Source organism: Catharus ustulatus, chromosome 18 (assembly GCF_009819885.2).
Source record: "Catharus ustulatus isolate bCatUst1 chromosome 18, bCatUst1.pri.v2, whole genome shotgun sequence".
Taxonomy (NCBI): Eukaryota; Metazoa; Chordata; class Aves; order Passeriformes; family Turdidae; genus Catharus; species Catharus ustulatus.
The window spans coordinates 2,250,923-2,276,297 of NC_046238.1; the positions used below are offsets into that span (position 1 = coordinate 2,250,923).

Consider the following 25,375-nt stretch of genomic DNA (forward strand, 5'->3'; position numbering starts at 1 on the left):
GCACATCCCCAACTGCAGCCTGTCCCCATAGCTGAACTAATCTAGTTCAACTCTGTGGCCCATCCAAACCACGAGAAAATCCCAAATGTTGCATTCCATCAGCTAAGCACAATGTGTAGATGTTTTCTGCGCACAGACATAGCAAATGCAAAGCATTAACTGGAAAAAAAGAATTTCAGATCAACACATAAAAACAGCTGAAGGGCTACAACTTGTGAGAAGTGTGAGAAGTCTGCCCACTGCCCCAAAACTTGGTGGGCACAAGGGGTTTACTGTCAAGAGAACAGTTTTCTAGGATAAAAGAACTGGCTTGAGAGGACAATGATGCATCCACGAGAACAATCCCAACCCTGCTGCAGCCTCTGGGCTGCACTTGCCACCTTCTTGAAGTCAACTCTGCACTTTGCTACTCCAAACACAGAGCCTAGAGCTTAAAAATAATTTATTACTTTTTGTTTTAAGTAACAGCCGTTTTCTGTATGCTGTAGAAGTACCGATTTTATGTACCTTTAAATGTTCACATAAATTGTCTACAAAATCCAAGAAAGTTTCTCTGTAATTTTTACCTATCTGCTCCATAATTTAGAAAACCAAGGGTTGTTCATAATTGCTGCAAGTAAAACAAGAAATGCCAGGAAAAGTCCTTTAGCAAGACTCTGGGAATATGGCTCTCCTGGGGAAAAAAAAAACAAAAACAAAAAACAAAAAAGTGTTAAGTGTGTGAGAGCTAAATTTTAGTTTATACAACAACCCAAAAATGTAGATTAAAGTGTATGCAGAAGCATTCTTTCAGACTAAACTCCCCACATCTAATTATGTTTATGGCCTCTCATGCTTGTGGCACCCCACATTGTTCATTATTTTACCTGTGTAAGAGCGTGTCAGTGGATAAAGGAGATGTGGCCAGCACACCTCATTTTTATTGCAGTCAAACTCTGCATAAATCTTGTGATACCTGGAAAAAGGGAACCTTTTGGTCAATGCAATTCCTGTTACATCTGCTGAACATAAGGGGAGATCATCAGTGTTTTACCAAAAGTACCTTGTCACTGGAAGGGGTGGCTGAGCTGGGACTTCAATGAACTGAACAGAAGCTGTGATGGGAAGAATGCTGAGCGTGTTTTTGCAGCCAATCCCACACTGGAACTGCCACAAGACTGTTGAGTAACTGCAACAAAAAGCATAACTATTTTTTGAAGGCTGGAAATGGAAGTTTAGACCCTAAACACAAGCAGGAAAGGACAAAACACACAGTATTTATGTGGAGGCTGATAATCCTTGGATTTTCTACATTGTACAAGGGGAGAACTTGCACAGTCTGGAAAAGAGGTGAAACAGAACAGATCCCACTTATTTGATAGGGATTGACTTGGTGGAAGGAGGGAAGTGTTTGTAGAATGACAATTCCCTGTTTCAGGGAAGAGTAAAGCCTTTAGCACAGCTCCCAAGAGCTCAGCAGTGAGGTAAGCCAGGCCACAGGACAATCTTGTTGCTTCCACCACATGACTGCTGTGTATGCTTGCTGCTGGCAGCATCATGTGTTTTATTTAATATTTCAATGAAGTATAAAAATCATCTCCTTTTAATCATTAAGTTTTTTTTTTCTTTAATTTTCATTTCAGAGGAAAAAAGGCCAGCCTGGTTGTGATCAAAGGAATTTGGGTTGCAAAGTGAAAGGCATGTAAAAATAAAAATTTTATTTATAAAATTAATTTGGGATATGTTAGGTAAGCAAAGCTCAAAATGAAGCATTTATTTGTCAGATAGCCAGAGACACAGCTGACTTTACCTGATCTGCACAGCAAGAATCTGCTGCTGGGGAATCCCTTGCACTGCTCCCACTTTAGCAAAGATGATGCGAATATTCAGGTTTGCAGGAATATCTGGACAAATGCCTTTTAAACCTCCAGTGCTCACATTAGAGCTAAATGGATCAAGACCTATGAAGGAGAACAGAGGGATTTAAATGTAAATATACAGGAACATATTTAAAATGTTTTTCTCTATAAAAAACACCTAAAGGAGTAATTTATCAATGGATACATACCAAGTCATATGTGTACAGTGAAATATGCAGTACCCACAGATATACTGAATTATGTGTACATATATGTGTACACATACATGGATATCACTAGCTCTAGGTATTTAAATTTAAGATTTGGATTTAGATTGACATGCTTTATTTACTGCATGGTCATATTTCACCTACAAAGAACAACTCAAGCCTCACTTACGTATCAGTTCCACCCAGTCATTGAGATCACTGTAACTGGAATTGTCCCTCTTTCCAATGTGAGTAGCTTGTATTAATGCATTCAATCTCTCAGTCACATTTCCTCTGCAAAGTAAGAATGTATCACACAGAATGTAAATCACTGCTGTCACCACTCCACCTTGCAATATTACTGTATCCTAAGGTCAGTTTAATCTGAAAGATGTTATCACACAACCAAAATAAACTTGACTATTGAAGGGAAGAAATGGCCAAGTATTGCAGCCAACACAATCCTCATTTGAGTAAAGAGTGAAACCATTATTATGATTTCCCATCAAAACCAAAAGTGAGACTATTAACCACAGGAAGCTGAAACATGAATATTTTAAAAGAATGCACCAGTGCTGATGGGAGGCACTTGTAGACAGACACATAACAATCAGCAAGAGGAATGAGGCAGGGATAAACAATTCAGCTTGTGCAGCTCACCTTAAAAGGCTGCAATCCTCATTAATATCAACTTCTAGAATGCACCCAGAGTATGAGTCTACTCCAAACAGAACTGGTCTGTAACTTGCTGATGCACATAAACCTCTGCCAGCTGTGAAATGAAAAAATCTTACTTGAGCTTTCCTATTATCCACCTTTGGATCTGTAGCTTTCAATTTTGTGCAAAACATCAAAGATTAGAATGCAAACTCAGCATGGTAGAGTTAAAAAACAGATATAAGTCCATTCAATTTTCCAAGAAAGCATTAAAGGTTTTCTTACTGACCTTTGAAAGTTTGGGAAAGAAAAGCAAAATCTGGCAGAAATTTTTAACTAAAATATGTTTTAAAAATCTAAAACGCAACTAAAACTCCAACATTTTAGCATTAACTACAATTGAAGTTGCAACCTCACAAGCCAATACCTGGCTGCCAAATGTTCAGGCTTCCAAGAGGATCAGAAGCATTCAGATTTGCAGCTCTCACTGGTTTTCCAACTTGATACCCTAAAGAGAGAAGGGTAAATTATGAACACTGTCCAAGAATCTGTAGGCATTAGCATTGTTTTACATGTCATCAATCTTGAAGCACCTGACAAGACATTCCCATTACAGAGGGAATGGACTCACTTTAAATAATCAATATCTATGCAACAAAAGCCTAAGAACCACTCACTGCTTTTGGCAGTGCAGTAAGGCAGGAAGGTGAAGGCTGGCAACATGAAGAAATACAAAAGAAATATAAAATGTAATCACTGACAAGAGTCTGTAAAGTTCAAATTTTTTACTTTATTAGGCAAAATAAAGTATTAATACCTGGATTCTCAAACAGTTCCTCCCCATCAGTACTGTTTAAACTTAGAAATTCAACTGTGAATCTCTGTGTCAGGATTTCTGGTAAAAGAAAAGAAGAAAAGTATGACTTTTAAATAAGTAAATTAGCAAAATGTATTTTCTGTGTAGGGCACAAACTTCTGTCTTTCATTAGTGACTGAAGAGCCTAATTAACACAAATCAATGGAAATCAGCCCCATAATTTGCTTCCTAGAGTTTGAGGGAAATTATTTTTAAGAAGAATTAGTAAATAGATTCTATCACAGAATTTCCATCCAGAAGACAAAGAAATAAATCAGAAATCCTAAATGTCATGATACCTCCATCACACAAGGTTCCAAGGAAGACAGTGACATTCATTTGCTCAATGTTCTCGTCTTTCCAAGTGAATTTATAATGTTCTGCAAAAGTTACATTTTGACACTGAACCTCAGCAGCAAGAAGGTTTTCTGGCAGAAGGAAAAGAAAAAAGGTCATAATGAAAAGCATTCTAATTAGAAAGCTCTGCTACTGCAGCTGAGAAAGAACACATTACAACCTTGGCAAAATTCTGGAAATTACAACATTCATCTTTTGAGGATTTATTTTCCTGTTTCAATGTGCAGTGGTACAATCCCCCATATATGCAAGGTAAGGAACCTGATTTCCTGACCAACTGTGATCAACTGGAGTTAATTAAATACTTCCTGCTTTGCAGGAAGCCAGTTCACTTTTTCAGTCTTAGATAACATACAAAATTCCTCCTAAGAATTGCAGCAGGTGAACATTTGAGACATCAAAATAAGCTATTTCATACACAATCCAGGTTAAGTAAGAAACATTAATTAAATGGAAGAGACCTACCACTTTCAGTGATGAATTTGCCCCTGTCAGTGATGGCTCTATAGACAACATTTTGTTGGATGAAGTCTGAGAATGAAAAACAAACGAAGACTTCTGTTTTCACATCCAAGGCACAATCCTTGCTGTTATGAAAACTGAAATTATTTAGAAAATTAATTCTGGTAAAGACCCAGATTGTTTATGTGTTTTGAAAACACAGCTTTTATTACAGAGGTAATACAGACTAACAAAATTAGGTATTATGGAGCATAAAATATGTTCATGCTGGTAATCACATTATCTCAAACTCCAGAATGACTCTATCATAAGTACAGGCTTTTGTAATGCAGAGAGTAATCACTAATTCTAAAACGCTGATGCTGCACCCTCCTGACAGAACACAGGCTCTGCAACAGTCTGGAAATGAGTCACCAGGCACAGGCAAATGGGAAACAAAGGCCCATCCCATTATTTTTTACCTCCTAAACCTTGGGAAATGGTGGGACACTTGCTAGAAGGTCATGAGAAAAGGAACAGAACATCCCCAAATGTTGAACTGCAGCCACCAGGTAACACACAGGTTACATTTAATGACTGTGCCAACAGCCCTTGGGTTTGTTCTGTTCCAGCAGCTCTGAGAAACATAGAACACATTCCTGCTTGGATTTCTGCAGCATACCTGCAGTGCCAGTGTTTATCCTCACGTCATGGGGCAAGCCTTCCTGGTAAGACTCCAAACTGGTCAGGCACTTGACATCAAAGTTGTGGAGAAACGCCACGGGAGCATTCCCAACACACTGCCCAGCCATGGATTGCTGTGGGTGGGTCACACAAACAAGGATTTTCCAGCCCCTTGCTTTTCATTTGAAGATTTCTTGTTAATAAAATGCCCCACGTGTGCACTACATAACACTTGGACAAGCAAGCTACCTGGTGTTATAAAAACCCCTCAGCCTCTGGCAAAAGAGAGCACAGCTTTAAAAGTCGTTTCAATGTACACCATGACTTCATCTTCATTTGTGATAATAATTACAACTAACAAGTGTCTCCAAAATATATTACCTTTTGCAGAGATGGGCAAGGGGATGAGGAATGATGATGCTTACTTTATAAGCAAAACTTTGTGGTTTTGTTTGGGTTTTTTATTTGTTTGGTTGAGGGTTTTTTGTGACAAATACACCCCACCACTTCCCAACATCAAGTAGCTGAAATTGGATGCAAAGCCATAAACAGTGTGATGCAGGGAGTTCCAAACAAAGCAAGAGGAATCAAAAGTTCATAAGCACCAAGTGATTACCTGGGGAACAGTAAAATACTCATCTTCTTCTGTTATAATTGGATCTCCTTCTCTGTAACCAGTGAAAGGTTTCCCAGGAGAAGTTTGTAAAGGGATCTTAAATGAAGGAACATTGGGTGTAGAACTGCAAAAAAGTTTAAAGATTACACACTGCTTTACTCTTCACCTCACATAAATAATTACAGGTTTGCTTTCATGTCCCCTGTTCTTATATTCTGCCAATGACATTTCTCCACTTGCATTTAAGATTTCCTTAATTTCAAAGTAACTTTCATTATAAAGAGAGGTTATATTTTTGGTTGCATAATGAGTGTGATAAAATATTAAATTTTCTTAAGACTTACGTAGAGCCATGATAAAAATAGCCAAGAAATGGTGTGTTGTCAAGAGAAGACTGTACACAAAGGAAGGGAAACCACTCAGGGGTATATTCCATTGACTGGGAAGAGCACAGCTGATCAAAAGGGGGGTTTACATCCCCACCAAACACTCCAGTGAAACATGATCCACTGAACAACTGCTGCAAGTCTGGTGTGCACTCCTGAAAGGGAGAACAGTGACCACTTTTTAGCAAGGTAATTGCAATACTTATGGCAATATAAAGCCAAACTTAAAGGTAAATCAAACTTTGCAGAGAACACATTTACTTTAGAAATATTTACTGGCCCATCTAGTCTGAAGCATTCAGTACCTCATCCTCCCCACAGATTAAGAGAGTCTAGAAACTTTGCAAACACTTAATCAAAGTTTGAAAAGAAATAAGTACCAGATCACAGCAACAACGAACATCACAAGCTCCAGCTGTTAAGTTACAAGGACAAGAGCCCAAAGGCTTAAATGCCTGGTTTGGGATGATAGTTGCATTTTCTGTAACAGAAGTAGAAGAGAAAATCAGATTAAGTGGACTGAGATCCAAATAAAAAGACCATGCACACTGCAGTTTATTCCATGTAGAAACTGTTTTTTAAATTTCTTTGATTGCTCAGTATCTCTTATTGCTGTCCAAATCCCCAAATTTCCATACAGAAAGGAAAAAGAACAGCCAAAATGCCATTTCTTCTTTAGAACTCACCTGACACATTTCCTGCAAAGGAGGAGTTGGCAAATATTTCAGCTTGAATCAGGAGCTGTGCCAGCATCACTGAACCACGACAAGCTAAAACCTGGAGTGTCTCCACCTTGCACAGAGGTGAGGGGCAGCACTCGGTGGCATTGGGCAAACACAGCTCCAGAGTTCTGTTCAGGCTCACAGTCACCTTGACAGTGTTCTGGAAAAAAACACAAAATAAATGTTGATTTCAGCTTCTGAGAGAGAAGTTGGGATGAAGTGGAATAGGAGAAGAATCAGTATTTGACATACCACACCAGGAATTACATCCAAATTCCAATCTCCAGCTCTCTTACTTCCGCTGCAATTTGCAAGTTGCAATTTTCCTATAACAAAAGAAAAAAAATAAAGGTATTCCACTGTCATTTAGAAAAGACTAGGAAATGAGAAGTACATTTAAACTCCTCTTGTGCCTTTAGGTACACCCTCAGGCCCAGTGACAAGGAACCAACTGAGAACTAAGGGGTTAATCACAGGAATGTCTGAAATTCTTGTTTCTCTAACTATTAAGACACAAAATTATATGCATTACCATTTCTCTAGTAATTTTTGTGTCAAAAAATATTAACAATTCAAATGTATTTATTCACATGGGAAAAGGGGTTGAAGTGTTCTTACCTGTCTCTGCATCTTTAGGACTTAAAATTATAGAAAAATTAACTCCTGAAGAATTGCCAAGGAAAAATGAATTCACTCTGGGCCCTGACATATGAATAAATGAAGGCTGAAAGACTGAAAAAAAGAGAAAAGAACAAGTTGACTGAAAAGGTAACATCTGTAAGACATAGAGATCTTGTGCTTGGGCTATATCCTTACACTATTAGACTTTAAATTGTAACAAACAGAAGAAAAATATCATGTAAGGCCTAGTACAGGGTTGTATTTCCATTCTTGCCAAGTGCTGGAGGAGTGGGTGTTGCTTTCTATGCCACAGTGTGTGAAGATGCCCAGTAAACAGGCAATAAAATAACATTATAGCACTTACAGCCCGCACAGATACTACACAGCTTAGGCAACACCACATTTAGTATTTCTTGCTGACTTCTGCTAACACTTTTGAATTTCTTGGGGCCATGAATTGTGCCAGGGATGTCCCGCTAGCTGCGATCCGGGAGCTGTGGGTTCTTGCCTTCAGTTTGTCGACGCAGTGCCAAGCTTAGGGTTCGAAGTTGGGAGTTTCACCGAATTTTTATTTCTAGACCTTGCCAAAGTTGAAAAGTCCTACATAAACTGTCCCATCCTCCCCATCTGTGCTGAGCAGCGGCAGAAACTCCTCGGCAGGGCTGGGGTTTGGGAGGGTTCCTTGGGGAGCCCTCAGGGGCTGCGCCGCCTCCCCTCACACCCGCCGCGGGCCGACCGCCATCCCCACACCCCCGCCCATCCTTGCCCCCCAGAGGCCGCTATTCCCCGCGGCCGCTCACCGGTGTCCCCGGCCAGCTGCCCGGGGCACGGAGCCGCCCGCAGCAGCAGCAGCAGCAGCGCCCCGAGGCCGGCAGCCCTCATAGCGCTAGGGCGGCCGCCCGGCCGCCATCTTGCAGCGCGGGCGCGGCGCCATGGCAACGGGGAGGGCGGGAAACGCCTCACGGAAAGGGCGGGAACGCGGCCGCCTCACGGGAGCCAGGGGGGTGACAGAACGGCTCCGGCACAAAATAACAAAACTAACAATGCTAACAAGCTCTAAGTGTGCGAGAAATTAAAGTGTACGGCTGTCAGACCCGGGGGAGGGAGTCAGTACGGAATGCAGAATTTATGGAGCATTAGGACATCAGGCTGGACTTCCAAGTTAAGGAAGAAACGAATGAAATCAGCTCAGTAACTGTGCTGGGATCAGGTCCAAGCTGGTAAAAAGTAATTCTGGTAAGAGACCAGTGACCCAAGAAACCCCCAAACCCGAAAGAGAGAAACTGAGCGTGTGGATTAATTAGAACAAGAAGCACAAGAATCATTAACCAATAGGCATTAGAGTATTAATTAATAAGAGTATGTAACTTGTAGCAAATAAACACTAATCCCTTGGTTTGCTAGAATGTATAAATAGTTAAGTTTTCATATCTGACGTACATTTTATGGAGCAGTTCCCATCTACCTCAATGTTGAATAAAGTAATGTTGATTTTCTAAGCTTCCAGCTAGAGAGTTTGATTTCCTGGTTTTTGGTGACAATCCCAGGCACGTCTGTCCCTCAGCATCTCCCATTGTCAGCCACATCACACCACGAGACTCAACAAAACTCCAGGAAAATCATGTAGCCTACCCTTAAATACCAAAACAATATCTGACCACATTTGCAAAAGAGACTGTCTTTATTACAAAAGTTTTATACAACATAAATTATAAATACAGCCTTCACACAAAATGGCTTTTGTCAATGAAGAAAAGCTCGCCTTGTTACATTGGCAAGCCCAGAAAAAACTGGCACTGCAGTGGTTACAGTGACAAAACCTGATGTGAATATCAAGACCTGAAAAATTCCTGTATACAGACTGGGAAGGAAAAAATAATTTGTTTCCTATGTTGAAAAAAAAAAATATCTCTATTCCTTTCAGGAGAAAGGTTAAACTACCAAATTATATTGTTCCTTTAGAAGGAGATACTGTTTGTTTCTTTAAATGAAAGCCACATTCAGAAGCACACAGCAGACCTTCCTGCCAGAAAAGATACCAATCCAAAAGTCTTTGTTCTTGTCACACATCAGATGGAAACCCACATATTAAAAATAAGAAGTGTGCCTGTCATCATATTATAACTACATTTCTTGTTTTCCAGTTTCAAAATAAAACCTAGAAAACTAACCAGCTAGTCTGCATTTACTGATGTTATTTTTAAAAAAGGGAGGCCATTTCATTCACAAATGAAGAGATATCAAACTGATAAAGAAATGCCACAAGGACAGTAGTCACAGAAATATGAACACATGTGAGTGCACATGCAGGGCAAGTAGCACCATTTTTTTTTTTCCCAAGTGGCTCACAAACCATCTTGAAAATGATGGCTCATATTGCTAGTAAGGAGCTGAAGTCCCTGGAACAACACAGTGCTACAATTCTGATCCTACACACTAGAAATGGTCATTTTTAACTTTACACCAACATATAGAAAGAACTGAAGCTTTCCTGACTTTGAAAATAACTTGGAGGTGTGAAACTTTGCAGTGGACAGAATAGCCTCAAATTCACAGGCTGTGTCTCTTTACCAGGACGTAACTTCTGATTCCTCTTACAGTTAAGAATTAGTATTTAAAACAGCACAGATTGCATGGTAATACAGTGATGTTACTGAACAGGCTGCATAGAAGACATACATTTTAAATATTTATCCCCTAAGAAACAAGTGATAGCACTGCATACAGTTCTCTTTCATATCCAATAAAAAGTGCCACCAACTTCTCAAGTAGGTTCCATTTCATCAAATTACTGGAGGAGGTAATGATGTATTTACATAATGTTGCTATGCAGCTACCTTTAATTTCTTCTTCTTCGCTTTCATGACAGGTGGCAATGATATTTTGAAAGCAGTTCTAGAAAAAAATATGGAAAAGCAACTGTCAGATACACTGAACATATTCCCACACCCACCCTTGAAATACAAAGAACAAACACTTACTCGCAGGTACTGCAGATAGGACTGAAGTTGCAGAATACTGAAAAATCAAAGAATTGGCTTTCACTAAAACAGGTCATTCGAATGTAAGAAATCAGACTGTTAAATATTTATAAACTTACTCGACAAGCACACGGAGCACACGTAGCCAATCTCAATGAGGTTCCGGTGACAGAAGCAGGCAGCTCTGTAGTCAACATGAACAGGAGGTGGAAGGACAAGCTGTGATCTCTGCTCTTGATCAGGGAGGAAAACCCACTGCATGGACAGAGAAAAGTATTTTGTGAGTTGGTATTCCTGTATCATCTCATCAGTGAAATGAGTCATTTTTCATTTTTCACATCTGACACACGGAAAACACTGACGTGTTTTTTAAGTGACTTACCAACAAATACTGCAGAAGGGATGGCATGTGGGGCACTTTCAAATATATGCCACCTGTAATATCACAGGCCTGCAGAGCAGAGACAGTGATCAGATTGCTGTTTGGTGACATTAACAGGACATTTAAAATATCCATGTACTGCACAAGGTCTGCCTGTTGGAGCTGTCAGATCCACTGAATTTATTTCCACACCCACACTTGATTAAAGGAAAGAGCTGAAGAACATGTTGAACTAATACCAAGTATTTATGAGTTAATATAAATGGCAAATAAGAACAGCAAGTCTGTACCTGTTGTAGAAGACCCGAATCAGAGTCCAAGACACAGGCATCAATCAAAATACTCTGCAAGAGATGAAACACATGCAAAACAAATTTAGCCAGGACACACATAGCTCTGTCAGAGTTACTGTCATGATTTATTTCCATGATAAATGCACTATAAATCATGTAATCATATGAGAAATTAACATTTGTGTTATCTTTGCAGAGAAATAAAAGATAATATAAATGGAAGAAAGGCCAGCTTCACCTGTTTCTGTGCTGCAAAGATCACATTCATGAAATTCATGTATTGCAATGCGCTGTCTTCTGCAGCTTTTATGACCTAAATAAAAACTCAAACTTGTTAGCCTACATATATCACTGGATTTCAAAACTAAAAGAAAACTGTGACAGCAAAAGTTCTTACCAGAATCCTTGATTTAATTTCTTGATTGGCTAAATATTAAAAAGAAAGAGAAATGCATCAGCACATTGTTTGTATCACCCCTTTAATTCTGTAGCATCTGACCTCAGAATATTGTATTTGTTATTCAGGTTAAAATATTTACTGAGTGTTGGAAACAGGAAAAGAGGATTTACCTTTTAGGTCTTTGCCCATCTTGTTGATGTCTACATTAGCCAGCATTAAGGAATCTATTTCCATTCTTGGAAATAACTCCATGATCCACACCACACATTCACCTTGGCCAATACACATTTTGATAAACACGAGCCACAGTTATCAGGCAAATGTTTTAAGTATTATAACAAAACAAGAATAGTAAAAGTCAGTGTTATGAGAAACAATCTTAAGAACACGTAAAGGCTTTGAAGATTCTGAGATCAGAAGGATACAACAAAGTGCTTTAGCAAGTGATCCTGCTAACAGGGTTTCTGTTTGCTGGCCCTTCATGTCAGCTGCAATACAAGAAAAAGTGCAGAAGTTATTTTTATATATAAAAACAGTTACTGAACCTAACAATACAAAATACTACACATTTTAATCTTTGGCAAATAATACTAATGCAGAGGCCTGAAGTGTCAAGCATAATAAACTCATCTACTTTAAGCATATTAAAATCGATATGATGAAAATAAAGGGCATTTCTGTAACTCCTTCACAGTCCAAGTGCTTTGCAATTCTGCATATTAAGCCTAGAATTTTCTTCTCCTTACTCTTTGTCATGAGGTCTTTAATCTCTTCTGCAATTGCATCATTTATTGCTGTTAATAATTCATATTTTCCATCCTTGCTGCCGGAGCAATTAGATTCCACGGAAGGGCCTCCCTCTCCAAAGGGATCTGCAGCAGCCCAGCGCTTCCCAGGGTACAGGAAACGGCTGAAAAAGAGGAAAAACAAAGTATTCATGTAAGAAAAAATGCTATCAATGAATCAGCTGCAGATATAAGTACTCTGAAGTTTAATTTAAAATCATTTTGATACTTGGGGCATTAAAGAGGCTGTGTAAGCTAAGTGACCTTCAATTTAAATTGGAGTAAAACCCACATTCAACTCCTTCCTTTTGAGACTCACAAGCATCTGGGGAGAAAAATATCCCCAATGCTACTTGCATTGTCCCACTCCACACATATCTACCATTCTCTCTCTGCTTTTTTTAAGTCTATTTAAACCTCCCTTCTGTCTTCTTCTGGTTGCTTTGTAAGTCATTAAGATTCTTTCCTATGTAGTTTCAGCTAATTTGGTTTTTTTTCAGGCAATGACACATTACATGCTTTTCACTTGATTTCTTGCCATCAAACACAAAAATCAGGAGACAGATACAGGAAACTCGAAACCTTTACACTGTTGAGAAGCAGCTCTACCTTTCCTGAGTGTGACTTGCTATTACAGCGAGTTTGTTGGTGCGATTCATGAGCAGGTGAGAGTTCCCCAGCACCATCACTGCATCGATGCATTTCGACAGGGTGAACTGCTGGGAAAGAGAATAGAGATGGAGAACAATAACATTTACAGAGAAGCAATTCAGAAGAAATCTGTGAAATGAGCACAGTTAGAAAAACTTGAAGATGCAGAAAGACCTCCAATGAATGCAGAATGCTGCCTAGCTATTCCAAAAGGTATTATGAAACCCATTATAAACGTGTTTCAGCAGACATTAGCACAGTCCAGATGTCAAAGAAAACGGTGCGATTTCCCCCAGAAACACCATCAGTAGTCCCAGCACCCAAAGGCCGTACCTCAGCCTCTCCCAGGGCCCTCTTCCCCCACCAGATCGGGTTGGTGTCCACGACGATGATCAGCAGGCTCAGCTCATCATCTGCAAAGGAACCACACAGCAGGGTCACCCCGGCAAAGGAACCACACACACAGCAGGGTCACCCAGCAAAGGAACCACACACACAGCGGGGTCACCCCGGCAAAGGAACCACACACACAGCGGGGTCACCCAGCAAAGGAACCACACACACAGCGGGGTCACCCAGCAAAGGAACCGCACACACAGCAGGGTCACCCAGCAAAGGAACCACACACACAGCGGGGTCACCCAGCAAAGGAACCACACACACAGCAGGGTCACCCAGCAAAGGAACCACACACACAGTAGCGTCACCCCGGGCCCCGAGCGGGGCCGCGCTCCCGGGCTCTGCTTCCCCACAAGGAGCCCGAGCGCCGCCGCGAACCCCTCGGAGCACCCTCAGAGCCGCCGGGGCTCCCGGCCCTGCTCACCCGCGCTCATCGCTCCGGCCGGGCAGCAGCAGCAGCGGCGGCGGCGCTCGCAGATGACGCCCGGGCCGGCGCTCCCCATCCGGGCACGCCCCGGGCCGGCCCTGCCCACGCCCCGCGCCGGGCGGAGCGGAGCGGTGCGGAGCGGAGCGGCGATGAGCACGGACGGTAACGGCGGCGGCGATGGGCACGGACGGGAAGCGGGGTAGGGCCGGGCAGGGCCTGACGCTCCTCGTTGCCTTTCAGACTTGATCGAGACGTTCAGGGCGCAGCTGAGGGATGACCCCGATGTCGCCTCGGCCGTGGCCGCCATCCGCGCGCTGCTGGGGTTCCTCAAGCAGGACCGAGGTGGGCCCGGCTCCCCCGCTGAGCCCCGGCTGGCCCCGGGGCGAGCCCTGACCGAGGTCTGTGCCTCTCCTCAGGGGAAACCATCCAGGGCCTGCGGAACAGCCTGCGGGACGCCATCGACACCCTGTCGAGGGTGGACTCGTCGGTGGCCGTGTCCTCCGGCGGGGAGCTGTTCCTGCGCTTCATCAGCCTCACGTCCCTGGAGTACTCGGTAAGGGCTGCCCTCGGCCCCGCCGCTCTGCCGGAGCCTGCAGCCGCTCAGCGCCATCCTTCTCTTTCTTCCAGGACTATTCCAAGTGCAAAGAAATCATGATCGAGCGCGGGGAGATCTTCCTGACCAAAGTGTCTCTCTCGAGGAATAAAATCGCCAAGCTGTGCCACCCGTTCATCAGAGATGGTGCAGTGAGTAGGGGCAGGGTCACTCCTGTTGGGTTTGGCTGTTGCTGGCAGTGAGAAGGATCAGGAGGGGAGAGGAGTCTGATGGGGGTTTTTGCACAACATTGTTCTGCACAGCCAGCCCTGACACTGCTAACAAAAGTAAAGGTTTGGCAAGGCTCATAAATTAAATTTTGTGAGTTTTTTTTGCAGCGCATACTGACACACGCCTACTCCAGGGTGGTCCTCAGGGTGCTGGAAGCAGCTGTGGAGTCCAAGAAACGATTCAGTGTTTATGTTACTGAATCACAGCCAGATGAAGCAGGGCAAGTATTCATTAATTTGGTTTTTATCTTGGTGAACAGGGTAAGTTACAGCTACCATCCAGCTTGTCCTGCCTTAAGAAAAGCTGCTAGGCTAGGTTGGAGCATTTCGAACAGCAAGTGTCACTTGTATTATTCTGGACACATAAAAAAATCCTAAAAAATATTGGTAATTAACTTTCCATACTTGATATTCTAATTAGTGTTATCTAGGTTTTCCTCAAAGGTTCACAAACTTTTGGTCAGTGCCAGGCAACCTTGGGAGATGGGAGACAACTGCTTTTTAATTGTCTCTTTAAGAAATAGGCTAAAATAATCAGTATTATGCTAACCATAAGAAAAGTAAAATATACAGCTCACAATGTCATTTAGAGATGCCAAATAATTCCTTCAGAGCAGATATTGTTGTATAAGTGGAGGAGTAAACCCTGCACACTGGGTAACACATGTCACTAACAACACATAACAATTCCTTCCACTCATTTTCTGTTCTACCAGCAGGGGGATGAGGGCAGTCACAGACTTCAGTTTTTCAGACAATATTTTTCTATCATTATCTTAAAATTAAAAATTTTAAGGTCCAAACGTTTTCTTTAATAGGCAAAAAATGGCAAAAGCCCTGAGGAAGCTGAACATTCCTGTGACTGTGATTCTGGATGCTGCAGTTGGGTAAGTCTGATCATAAATTTTAGTATTTTTCATCACAATCTCATTTTGAGAGCAAGACAAAATAAACTTACATGGAAGCAGCTTGTTCAAACTCCAGGGATATTACTTAGTTTGTTGTAGTCATCCAACAGGCCAAACGAGTTACAGCTTTAGGTGCACAATTAGAATGTGTCAGCTACAACACAAGCATTTGATTTTGCATGTTGGAATGAAAGAAAGAACCTAAGAACTCTTACAGATCTGTAAAAAAGAACTGAGCTGCTAATTTTTTCCTAATTTGCATAAGTGTGATCATTTTGTGGTTTCTTAAGGTATTTGCTAAATTACCACTGCTTAGTACAAGTCCAGTACATGAGAAAAGAGACAACTACAATAAATCTGAGCATTCCTAGTTAGAGTTCAGCTTCTTCCAGCATTTACACAGTTGCCAGGGTGAGCTATGGCTGGGGAAGATGTGGCTACTAAATATTCCTGCAGGGAAGCAGAAGCAGTCTCACTCCAAGGATGTATAACAGCATGTGGACTTACAGGAGGTAGATTAAACTGGTGCAGAAAATTGAAAGATTGTTTGAATTACTCCTTTCTGTTCTGTTCAGCAAGTCATTTGTCCTATTACCCAGTAAAGCTTGGATTTTTTTCCCCCTTTTAACAGCTACATTATGGAGAAAGTGGACCTGGTGTTAGTTGGTGCTGAAGGTGTAGTTGAAAGTGGAGGCATTATAAACAAGGTGAGCTTCTTACATCATTCTGTAAACTCTGGACTTTTAAAGTTCAGTTTCTTTGAAGTATTTAAAGCTTTTTGAAAAACCTCTTCCATTTGGATTTTACCCAGTGAATGTCTGTTAATTGTTGGAAACTGGGAAATATTGTCAGGCAAGCACTGAGTCTGCAATGTTGTTTTCCATCTGTCTCCACAGATTGGCACCAATCAAATTGCTGTGTGTGCCAAAGCCCAGAATAAACCATTTTATGTGGTAGCAGAAAGTTTCAAGTTTGTAAGACTCTTCCCTCTCAATCAGCAGGACGTCCCTGACAGGTTTAAGGTAAGAAAAACTGAACTTCCATCTTACCCAGCCTAGGTGGACACTGGTGTGTCTGTGAAAAATTGTCTTCTGAGCATCTCTGATTGTCTGAACCTCTCTGCTGTGGTGTATTAGGGGTTGTACCTGGTACAATCACTCCTGATACTGATACTCTGTTCCTAAAGCAGTTCCTTTAGGGCACAGGAGCAGCTGAGGGTAAGAAACAGTTAAACCAATGAACTCCAGAACTACAAACTGTGTTTTACACAAGATAAAAGAGCTGAGACCAAGGTGGGACCAGTCTATGCACTTGACTTCCTTCAGTTTTACCACAAAGATCTGCTCGAGGCTGTAGCACTGCTCTTGCCCAGAGGATTTAATTTGCAGTTGTGTAGTAATTAATGGTCTCTGTTTCCTTCTAGTACAAAGCAGACACTCTGAAAACAGGTCAGAATCTAACAGAGGAGCACCCCTGGATTGACTACACCTCCCCATCACTGATCACACTGCTGTTCACAGACCTCGGAGTGCTGACTCCTTCAGCTGTCAGTGATGAACTCATCAAACTCTACCTGTAACTCAGAGACTCCTGCACAGGATGGGTCATCTTCAGTGACCATCAGGGTTCTCAGAACTTGGAGGATGATACATCAACATGGCAAGGATTAACAACACAATTATGGACCACTACTGAAAAAATCCCAAAGTTATTACAGCTTCTAAAGGCCACAACTAAATTATTTTAAAGAGGGGTGGAGTATTTTGATATAGTAAAATAAAATCCTTTATGGTATTTCCAGACTCATTGAGGTGTGCTGTTACTGATCTGTGGTATGTACTTGAAAAAACCAAAATTAAAACATGCACAAGGCTGCTGATGGAAACCTGCAGCTCCTGCCACAGCAGGGTGGTGCTTTCAGCTTTGTTCTCAACAACTGCAGGCTCTGTGTCTTTAGGGATGCCAGGTGTCTCGATGAAGAAATTAGATCAGCTCTGTTCTCTGCATCATTTTTTTACAAAAATCCAGTTTTATTGAAATAAGCAGTGCTTTGATGTAAAAATGAGGTTAGAGTCACTGTCAGCCATCAGACTCCACGTCCTCAACACTTTCTGCTTTGAACCTTTGGTTGCCTGTCAGTTTTTTCTCAAACTCTTCTTCACTAATTTTTCCCTTTTTTAATCTTTTCAATAGTCTTGTGTCATTCAGCAACTCTTCCATATCCTCATCTTCAATATCAGAGCCCTGTTGGAAGTTGAAAACAACAAATTAAACACAACACCAAAAGGTTTTCATTCTATACAGTTGAACACAAGGTTAGAAGTCAGAGTTTGCCAGGAATATCCAAACAGGAAATAATATTCAATTCCTGCCCAGGCAACTGTAACTCTCAGCTGCACTTGCTGAAAATTGACAAAAGGACCCTCAGGCCATACTTCTGCACCTCTGAGAAATAAAAATCCTGTTACTGACCAGCATCAGTGCTGAGAAGTTGTTTAAGTGTTAGGCTTTAAAAACCTCTATAATTATTTTAAGCTTTGCTTGTCCAAGTCCTAAAAAGTTATTTTATAGCTATCAGTTCCACCACACGAAAATCCCAGGGCTCTGGCAGTGGAAAGACAACAGTAATCACTTGGAGTTAAAGGGAATGGACACAGACCTCTTCACGCTTCCTTTTAGCTGTTACTTTCTTTTTCTTCTCCCTCTTGGCTTTCTGCTTTGACCATGCTTTGTTCTTTACAAATTTCTTTTTCCCTTGATTTTCTTCTCTTTCTTTTCTTTGTTCTTCTAATTTCTTTTGTCTCTGTTTTTCTCTGTTTTTATCTTTAAACGAAATGGAGTCTGTATTGACAGTGACTGGAGTAAAGTCTGGAAAACTTTTTCCTCTTAGTTCAGGCATCTTTGGCATTTTTAACAATGCAAAACCTCTAGCAAGACTGGCAAAATCCAGATCTGTTGAAATAAAGATGATAAAGTCAGTTTCCTGCTGGATAAAAAGTTAATTTAACTGAGAAAGGAAAAAAAATCAACATTATTTTAATGTATTGTTTGTACTCTATACATTAATACTAGCAACAATACCAAGTCACTTTTATTTGTGCTTTTTATGAGTTTGGTCAAGCTCCATAATTGAGTGTTTTCTCTTGAAACAAGTTGCTTGAAAAAAATAATTTTGTCAAAATCTGATGGTGCAGGAAGTGAATTTGACATCCAGAATGAGGAGCTGAAGCTTGTGGACACCACCACTATGCTTTTGTTACCTGAGAAAAGCAGTGAGAGGCAGCAGCCCTGCTGGGAATTACCTTTGATCCGGAAGATCAGGTTACATTCGTGTTTGCCATAAGCCTGCACGTAAGACACAAAGGCTTTCATCCCTTTCTCAAACACTGCCCTGTCAGCCAGGGCCATGGACCTCAGCTTGGGGAGAAGATCCAACACATTGGTCTGAGGTTTCATTTCCTGCATGGGACACTGGGAACCAGAAAATAAACAACAAAACCAAAGGAAAAGTGAAACCTCAAATGTGCTTCTGGCCCAGTTAATCCTCACTCAGCTTAGAGCCCTTTCCCTGCCCATCAGCCCCACACAGCAGAGAGTTCTCACACTGCAGCTCACAGAGACAACATCTTCATCTCTTGCTTTATCAAGCTCTGGTGTCATTAAGAGGTCTCCAGAGAATTCCCACAATTAATCCCACAAACACAGGAGCAGGCATGGGAGATGGCAGGAGTTGTAAGTAAAGAAACAGAGAGGCTGCAGGCTGTGAGCTGCAGGTGGCAGGGCTGGGGCAGGACTGTAAGCCAGCACTGCCCTCCTGCAAATGCTCAATTTACATCCTTAGGAACATTGCATCACAAATTCCTCTTACAACCCAGTAAGTAACACTGGAGCAATCATGTTCCAGCTGCATTTGGTGATTAATAAGCAGCTCTTGTCTTTTAATTTTGCACCTCTGCTAAAACATTACCCAAGTTCTACAAATTCTGATTTCAAGGCTCCTTTCAGCAAGTCTTTGCCCTTCCTCTTTCCTGCTTTGGGGTAGAATAAAAGCCTACTCACCTTTTGGTTGATTGAGAGAAAGTTGATGTAGGATTCTTCCATGGGAAGCAAGAACACCAGTGCACTGCCCACGTTGCCGATCCGTGCCGTGCGGCCACAGCGATGCACGAAGGCACTGAAACAACCCAGGAGAGCTCAGCTGGATTTGGGCAGCAAAGGGCAAATCTTGTGGGATGGAAAATACTGAACTAAACCAACAGGAATTAGCAAAGTGTAACACAAGAGGTGTGTGGCAATCCCACTCAGCTGTTGGCTAAAGCAAGGGAGTGAAGTTCAAGCAGGCTGTAGGAAGCATTATGACAGCAAAAGTTAAAATCCATGGAAAAGCTCCTTTCCTGTGAGCTTCCAATGTACATTCCTTGAAGAGCTCTGTCCCTGCTCTCATCTCTGTTCTCCTTCACCTCTGTCACCTCTCACACTTTCTCTGATACTCTCACAAATCACCCACCTGACACATACACACCACAAAGTCATTTCAATGAGGCTGTTTCAGCCTCCCTTGCTCCTGCACTATTTTGTGTGTTCTCCCAGATTAACCTCCAGGAAGTGATTAAATGTGTTTTATGCAGCTTTTCGTTCCTAACTGATACCTGAGCAGTAACAAGCCCACCCAGAGAGAGAAAGCATCTCAGGATCTGAAGTTGTACCTGGCACTGCTGGGGGGGTCGTACTGCAACACCCAGTGCACTTCTGGAATGTCAATGCCACGGGCCATCACATCTGTGCACACCAAAATGCCCCTGGAAGAAGAAAAAGTGTATTTTCATTAACCTGCCATTTGAGAAGAGCCAGCCTCCTCACAGCTGTGTGCTCTGCACCTTCACTGGAGAGTGAGGAACAAAACATTTTAAAATATTTGGGTTTTTTAAGAGACAAAATATAAGGTAATTGCAGCTTTCACCAACTAAAATTCTACAAAATATTATGAAAAATATTGTGATTTATATTACATTTCTAAGACAAATCAATTCCCCATTACAAATTCAAATTTTAAACCAGCACTGCATCCACCACAGCTGAATGTACTATAATAAATGTTTAAATTAAAAGACTTGAGTGACAATTTTTGCAAAACTGACATGTTGTTCTGTTCAACAGCTGTTCTTACAATCTGCTGGTAATTATTTTTTTCGTAATATAAAAAGCCAAAACTCAGGTCCTATGCAATAAAACAAATGACAAGATGAGGTAAGAGTTTCTTACCAGCATCCTGCAAAGCTGCCAAAGAACATTTCCCTGTGGGTAGGTGACAGCACTGTGGTGCCATGTTTTTGTTCATACACTAATAAAGTAATATCCTGGCTTTCCACTCTGGTTGCTAATCAGGAAAAGCTTTTTTTTTGCTACCAGTTTGTTTAAACATCAGGGCTAATGTGTGATGGTGCAAGTGACAGTGCAGTGTGCTCACCTCCTGTGCTGCCACATGGATTATCTAAAGCAGGGCAGAGAAGCTCCAGTCACATTTTCCCTTTGTTTGTGGTCACACTTTGGGTACCTCAGCACAATTTGTGATATTATCAATACACCAGAGCCAGCCTGGAGCATCCTTCACCTGAGCCATCCTTCCACACTAAGCAGCAGCAGAACAGCCAGACAAAACCACCTCCCCCTCTGTTTTGCCTCCTTGAGCCCATTCCCACGTTCTTACCCCGGGAGCTTCCGGAACTCCGTGAAAATCTTGTTGCGCTTGTGCTTCATTTTCCCGTGGATGCTCATTATCTTCACCTGCTTAACGAAGGATTCCAGAGCCTTCCCATAGTATTCCACACAGGCACACGTGCTGTTGTGATAAAGACAGGCATAAAAGCAAAAGGTTACACTGCATTTTTCATCAGGTTTAGACAGTCAAGAGTTTCCCAAGCTCTTTCAAAAATGTACACTACTTTCATTTAAAACATGCACACAATTTTTATAATTAACAGATAATCATCTATAATGTCTTACTTTAAAAATGCATAAAACTTATGTTTTGCTTAATAACACAATCCTGACATGAAGCAATGATGAATCTCTTTTTAGGCACCATATTCTAAAAAACAGCTCTCACAATTAATCACTTTGAAAATAGTTGTGTCCTTTGCAACAAAGGGCAGAGTTTTGGAATTTAAGTAATTAAACACCACACTGCTCTCACAATGAAACAGAATTACCTGAAAAACACCAGATGTTTTTCCTGTTTGTGCTGCCGAAGAAAATGCACCAACTGGTTGAATTTTTCATCTGCCTTGCAGATCTAAAAAATGCAAAAGAAAAACATAAGAAAATGGACTTTGGCTCCTTTCTTAATACAATATTAAGTGGACAAGACTTAAAATCTTATTGATAGAACCAGGAAAAAAACAGGAGAGGGAACAGGAGGCTCTGCCAGAGCCCAGGCTCACACCATGTAATAGTTCTCCAGGCGTGTTGGGGTTTTCTGGGTGTTGCTGGCTGCCACTCCCTTCTCCTTGACTGAGATGCGGACGGGGTTCCTCAGACCTGCTCTCACCAGGTTCTCCACCTCCTGGGTCTGGGTAGCTGAGAACAAACCTGTCCTTCTCTGCTTGGGCAAAAAGTCCAGAATGGAATTTATGCTGAAAGGAAGCACATGGAAAATGTAACTGTCCCAAGGCTCCCCTCAGGAAGAGGTTTCATCATTGGAAGTAGGACTTTACAAGCAAAATAGGCTTTGTTATCACATGTCAAACTTCTATTGAAAGAATTATCTTAACTCTGAGAGACAGAAAAGAGAGATCAAAGCTTATTGGTTAAAGTGTTTTAAGCCATTCTGGTGTGTGAATAATGATATATAAGCATTAACAGAGGTATGTTAACATACATTTCAACAAAGGAAACTCTGCATTCATTGAGGCTCCACATTTCCTATTTCTCTTCCTCCTTAGCAAATGCTTTGTGTAGTTACAGAGCAAAGATGAAAGAACAAAACAGAACAAATTACCTTTGGAAGTCATTGCAGGCCATGCTCATTTACACATCAACTCATTTAAAACTGCACAAGAACCACCAGGATTTATTATTTCATACCTTGCTTCAAAGCCCATGTCTAGAAGTCTGTCAGCTTCATCCAACACCAGCACATCCAGAGCCTTCACAGAGCTGGCAAGGTCCAGCCCATCAGCTTTCCTCCTGAACAGATCCTCCAGGCGGCCCGGGGTGGCCACGATGATGTTCCCACTGTTGGTGAACACACAGAGCAGTTCCCTAACCAAGGCTGAGGGATTTGGGAGAACTCCCAATCTTGTTATCACAGCATAGCCCTGCCCTGCATTCTTCAATGAAACTATTTATTCTGTCACTTTTAACTGCATCCATATTTCAGTGCCTGTCAGATGCCATGGGAGGGGGAAATGCCCAGGTGAAAGCACATCCTCTGTGGCAATAACAGCTCAGAATATGAACAGCAAGCATGGAAAGTAACTATCAGCCACAGGAAATACCACCAGTGGCAAACAGGACTCCTTCAAAACTCCATCACCAGTATCAGCACCAAACAATTTCAGGAAATAACTGAGCAGGGAGAAGTGAAATATTCACTGAAGACACTTTCCAGCCCTGCTCTCCACCCAAACAGCAGGTAAGTGGTGCTGATGTCACTCAAGAGCATCTCCTCACTCCAGGAACAGACCCCAAAATTTCCCAGCTCACCCCAAAAGATTCTGCAGCACCATCCCAGCTCCAGCAGGGGTGAAAACCCTGACAAGGAGAAAACCACAGCTCTGAGACACTGACAAACAACTCACCCATGCTCCTTGAACTTTTCAACATCTTCCATGGGGTTCCTTCCACCAATTAAAAGAATCTGGCTAAAACAATAAAACAGAAAGATTTGGGTCTTCTTTAAGTTTTGCTGGCTCACAAGTGACAGAAGGAAGTGTGGCCATGGAAGTTATGGAGTTCACCCACCTGAACATGGGGAAGTGTTTTGTGAAATGTGACAGCACCTCATCAATTTGAATGGCCAATTCCCTCGTTGGTGTGATAATTATAGCTCCAACCTGCACATCAAAAACAGGAATTTGTGGGGAGAAAAACAAACATTTGGGCAGAATCCTCTCTTTCCAGCTAAGTGGATATGAGCCATGATTTTGAGCCTGGTTTCAGACAAAATATTTCCACAGAAATACAATAAAGTATAAAATCCATCCCAAAATGTCTATGAAAGACTTTGCATAAATGTGTAAAATACCTCTGCTCAAAGAGCAGCATCTAATAACAACATTTAACAGCAAATGACAGTGAAGTTCCCTGCACACTAAAATGTATTCAATGCTAAAATGTATTTGGATGCCAAAAAGCATTCAAATTTCACTTGCAGTGTATCAGTGTATTCCATATTTTGGGACATTTTTCTAACAGCTCAGGACCCTGTCCTGATCATGTCAAAGAAGGAGATGTATCTAAGAGCAAAGAGAGCACCCCAGTTTTATTTCCAAGTTTTAAACAGTTTATTGTCACTCTTACACCAAGGAGCTGAGCACAGTCACTCTGTGGGTAGGTAATTTTCCTCATTAATACTTTTCTTGAAGTTCTCAAATCTTATTGGCACATCATAAAAATATACTCAGTACTTAATATTTTCATCTCACCTGCATTTTCTTTAATTTTTCTTCCCGTCTGAGAAGAATTTCCAGTATGGGAATCACAAATGCCAAGGTTTTCCCACTGCCTGTGACCTGTGAGAGTGGAAACAGCGTCAGCCCTCCCTCAGCTCTAGAGACAAGCCTGGAAAACAACGAGCTGGACGAAGGAAAAGCTTCTCACCGCTTCTGCAGCCACATCTTTGTTACTCATGAATAGCGGGATGGTCGCAGACTGAAAAAAGAGAAGCGTCACATGAGCAGGTGAAGCGGTGGTAAATCCCAGAGAGGTGAAACTCCTCCGAGACAACAAAGCTCGCTGTGAACATCACCCAAGCAGAGCCGGTGGGAAAGTCACGGATGCGGCTTCTCTCGATGTTACAGAACCCGGTGACTGCCGCGACCGCGGGGCTGCGACCGCGGGGCTGCGACCGCCACCGGCCCGGCCCCAGCGCTCCTCACACCGCCCGAGCCCTCCTTCCTCAGCCCGGCCTCCCCTTCCCCGGGAGCGCCGCGGGGCCCCGCACCTGCACCGGGGTCATTTGGTGGAAGCGGAGCTCCCGCAGCGCCCGCAGCACGCCCGGGCTCAGCGGCACCGGCAGCGAGCTCCAGCCGCCCTCAGTCACCGCCTCCATCTTGGCCCGGCGGTGTCACCGCCCCGCCGCTCCCCCGCCCCGCCCGCGCTCGGCGGAAACGCGCACCGCGGCACCTCCCGTTCCGGGGCACATCAGTTCCGCCATCCCCCGCCCGGTTTCACAGACTTTGGATTTAGCAGCAAATTCCTATTTTTATGGCGAGCTGCCTAGCGTAGTAAGTACTTCTGCGGGTCTTACAGCAGCGCTGTGCCACACGAGTAACCACAAGTTAAGATGTAGGGTCAGAGTTACTTGATATTTTTTCTACCTTTCCCCAAAGCGGGATGGACTCTGGATAAATTCCTGATATTCTAAGAAAGCAGGGAATCTGAGAATCGTTAGGATTGTGAGAAAACTCTGGATTGATCCAGTCCAAACCCCCTGCCAAGACAGGGTCACCTAGAGCAGGTGACACAGGAACACATCCAGGTGGGTTTGGAATGTCTCCACAGAGAATTCCCTGGGCAGTTCCAGTGCTCTGGAATGTTCTTCCTCCTGTTAATATGGAACTTCTTGTGGTTTAGTTTATGGCCATAAACAAATAATATATAAAAACCCCTCTGTGTTAATCTGTACATCCTTAAAAAAAAAAAACCACAAAGCTTTTTTTTTTTTTTTTTTAAAGAATTTGTTTATTTATCGAACCTGGGTCATATTTAGATTCACGAG

The 25,375-nt window shown here is 42.2% G+C and overlaps 4 protein-coding genes across 5 annotated transcripts; 1 reads left to right on the forward strand and 3 right to left on the reverse strand.

The window, feature by feature from the left end:
- Positions 1-425: 425 nt before the first annotated feature.
- TCTN2 (tectonic family member 2) lies at positions 426-8,311 on the reverse strand. Its single transcript, XM_033076207.1, has 18 exons — positions 8,188-8,311; positions 7,385-7,498; positions 7,019-7,092; positions 6,731-6,926; positions 6,425-6,525; positions 6,003-6,199; positions 5,659-5,782; positions 5,041-5,176; positions 4,383-4,448; positions 3,860-3,988; positions 3,522-3,599; positions 3,132-3,212; positions 2,708-2,819; positions 2,238-2,341; positions 1,790-1,940; positions 1,043-1,168; positions 867-955; positions 426-673 (listed from the first exon to the last, which is right to left on the reverse strand). Exons 1-18 carry the CDS (start codon positions 8,267-8,269, stop codon positions 567-569), a joined length of 2,067 nt encoding a protein of 688 aa, XP_032932098.1. The 5' UTR covers positions 8,270-8,311; the 3' UTR covers positions 426-566.
- A 734-nt stretch (positions 8,312-9,045) lies between these two features.
- GTF2H3 (general transcription factor IIH subunit 3) lies at positions 9,046-13,742 on the reverse strand. 2 transcript variants are annotated; one of them, XM_033076190.1, is made up of 13 exons: positions 13,703-13,742; positions 13,213-13,292; positions 12,838-12,944; positions 12,190-12,353; positions 11,869-11,931; positions 11,614-11,643; positions 11,441-11,469; positions 11,282-11,356; positions 11,041-11,094; positions 10,751-10,819; positions 10,488-10,623; positions 10,369-10,405; positions 9,046-10,282 (listed from the first exon to the last, which is right to left on the reverse strand). In XM_033076190.1, exons 1-13 carry the CDS (start codon positions 13,710-13,712, stop codon positions 10,213-10,215), a joined length of 924 nt encoding a protein of 307 aa, XP_032932081.1. In that variant the 5' UTR covers positions 13,713-13,742; the 3' UTR covers positions 9,046-10,212. The 2 variants fall into 2 exon arrangements, with proteins under 2 accessions (XP_032932081.1, XP_032932080.1); XM_033076189.1 differs by having other exon boundaries at positions 12,838-12,947.
- An 81-nt stretch (positions 13,743-13,823) lies between these two features.
- On the forward strand, positions 13,824-17,241 carry EIF2B1 (eukaryotic translation initiation factor 2B subunit alpha). Its single transcript, XM_033075978.1, has 9 exons — positions 13,824-13,867; positions 13,946-14,047; positions 14,122-14,258; positions 14,333-14,449; positions 14,636-14,748; positions 15,346-15,414; positions 16,067-16,142; positions 16,332-16,457; positions 16,859-17,241. The coding sequence occupies exons 1-9, from the start codon at positions 13,855-13,857 to the stop codon at positions 17,012-17,014; spliced, it is 909 nt and encodes a 302-aa protein (XP_032931869.1). The 5' UTR covers positions 13,824-13,854; the 3' UTR covers positions 17,015-17,241.
- A 201-nt stretch (positions 17,242-17,442) lies between these two features.
- Positions 17,443-24,729, reverse strand: DDX55 (DEAD-box helicase 55). The gene is made up of 14 exons (XM_033075976.2): positions 24,599-24,729; positions 24,256-24,306; positions 24,081-24,167; positions 23,398-23,489; positions 23,235-23,297; positions 22,519-22,668; positions 21,878-22,067; positions 21,645-21,727; positions 21,143-21,274; positions 20,142-20,234; positions 19,495-19,609; positions 18,738-18,906; positions 18,095-18,387; positions 17,443-17,679 (listed from the first exon to the last, which is right to left on the reverse strand). Exons 1-14 carry the CDS (start codon positions 24,704-24,706, stop codon positions 17,515-17,517), a joined length of 1,791 nt encoding a protein of 596 aa, XP_032931867.1. The 5' UTR covers positions 24,707-24,729; the 3' UTR covers positions 17,443-17,514.
- Positions 24,730-25,375: the final 646 nt, after the last annotated feature.